The sequence below is a fragment of the Pygoscelis adeliae genome, unplaced genomic scaffold, assembly GCF_000699105.1.
Source record: "Pygoscelis adeliae isolate BGI_AS28 unplaced genomic scaffold, ASM69910v1 Scaffold130, whole genome shotgun sequence".
Classification (NCBI taxonomy): domain Eukaryota; kingdom Metazoa; phylum Chordata; class Aves; order Sphenisciformes; family Spheniscidae; genus Pygoscelis; species Pygoscelis adeliae.
Genome location: NW_008824031.1, coordinates 1,029,247 through 1,031,147, shown reverse-complemented (window position 1 = coordinate 1,031,147; position 1,901 = coordinate 1,029,247). Strand labels below are relative to the sequence as shown.

Genomic DNA, 1,901 nt, shown 5'->3' with positions numbered 1-1,901 from the left:
CTGGGGAAACTGGGCTCAAACATCAGGAGCTCCCTTCCAGTCTTCTCTTCCAAATTTATCACCTCCACTGATCGATGCTAAATACTCCGTTGGAGCATACAGAGTGTTGAATCTTCCCTACCTCCTTTTCCTAGAGGAAATATTGCAAATGCTAGAAATGAGGTAGAGCAAATGTCTGCTCTGTTTGCCACCACGAATGCTTACAGGGTGCCGGAGTCTGGAATGCGTTATATTCTATTTCTATACATGCACATATGTAAATGCATACATGTATGTGTACACGTACGGGTAGATGCTTGTGTATATGCATACACGCACACATACAGAGCCCACATATGCACGTTTGAAATGGGCTGTACATGCCGCTGTATTTTTATTTCTCAGGAGTTCATTCAAGTATTCCAGTACTTTCTTTTCACCCTTACACCAGAGTAACGGACTGTATGAGTACCTTTCTGCATTTTGACCACTGCATACACGACGTCTTTGTGTGATCTCATACATTATCATGGCATCTCATCTGAGCCACAGTGTAAGAGAAGGAATGCGTCACTTGAACATGCTGGATTTCTGTCACTTGCTCTCTTGGTAGGAATCACACGCACGCATTTGCCAGGAGGAGCGTGCAAGCAGCAGCTGGTGCAGTTCCTCCTGTCTGAAGCTGCAACCTGGGTTTTGCTTCTGTGCACGCACCTGTGTGCAGGCATGTACGTGCGTATATATGCCTCATACTAACACAGTTGCATGTGCCTCAGACTACTCTGTAAGCTCACACATTTCAAGTTGCTTTTTTTAAGGACATGGTGCCACATGCCTGGAGCTAGAGGACGTGCGTTACAGAAGTCAAGCCCAGCGGACGGCTCGTGCATGGGGAAGGGGTTATGGGTGCCAGGCGCTGTCTGTTCACCTGTCACACCAGGGAAGCGGGCACGTAAACCTGCCCCTGTGACACACCTCCACGCGCCTCGTTTCTTTATTTGTCTCGCCGTGACGGTCCTGTGCTTTTTCAGGTCAGTGTGTGAGTGTACGTGTGGGTGTGCACGTGTGCCTCGCCGAAATGGACTTGGGTGTCTCAGGCCTCAAGGACAGGGTATGTATGTGCCTGTCAACGGGGTATGTGCCAGTTCAGTAACAAGTCGTATGTATTTTAGGCTAGCGTGTGTGTCTGTCAAACCGAAAGTGCGTCTGCCCACGTTTCTCGGGCCAGCGGGTGGATGTTTGTGTCTCATGACCCGCGTGTGCTAGAGGAGCTTGTGTGCCTGTCCTTCTTCCTCTGACTGTTAGGTATCACGGGGTACTCCGAGTGTACCTGTGCACGTGTCAAGCTACCCTGCGTGTGCAACTCTCTGTGTGCCTGACAGCGGCAGTCCCAAATGCCTCGGGGCAACATCTGCCTTGCAGTGACAGCGGCCCATGTTCCTCAGGCCAGGGACTGTCTGCCTGGCAGCGACACGAGCTCAGGCGCCTCAGGACTGCACGCGTGTCTCACAGTGACACAGCCCCTGCGCCTAAGACCAAGAGACAGACTAAGGGTCTGTCTTGCGCTGACACCGTCACACACACCTTTGCGCTGCTCGTGCATCTCACAGTGACAGTCACGCACCTCAGGACGGCACGTGTCCGTATGTCCCCATGACACAGCCCCACAGGCCTGAGACCGCCGGGCCAAGCCACACGCCCCCGACCCGTGTGTTGTGTCTCTCCGTCATGCAGCCACGCGCCTCAGACCCGTGTCAGAGTGACACAGCCACGCACCTCAGACCAGCGCGTGAGCGTGCCTCACAGTGACGCAGCCCCGCGTGACCCAGCCCAACGTCTGTCTGTCTGTCTGTCTGTCTGCGCCACAGGCCTGGCTGCCTCCTACAAGCGTGCCCGAGGGTGACACAGGCCCGCGTTCCTCC

General features: G+C 53.8%; 1 protein-coding gene across 1 annotated transcript in view; it reads left to right on the top strand.

Moving 5' to 3' along the window:
* Positions 1 to 1,057: 1,057 nt before the first annotated feature.
* The window catches only part of ADSSL1 (adenylosuccinate synthase like 1), a 32,549-nt gene continuing 31,705 nt past the window's right edge, over positions 1,058 to 1,901 (top strand). Inside the window, exon 1 of the mRNA XM_009328299.1 lies at positions 1,058 to 1,090. Coding sequence (XP_009326574.1) covers positions 1,058 to 1,090 — 33 coding nt within the window. The remainder of the gene's footprint in view (positions 1,091 to 1,901) is intronic.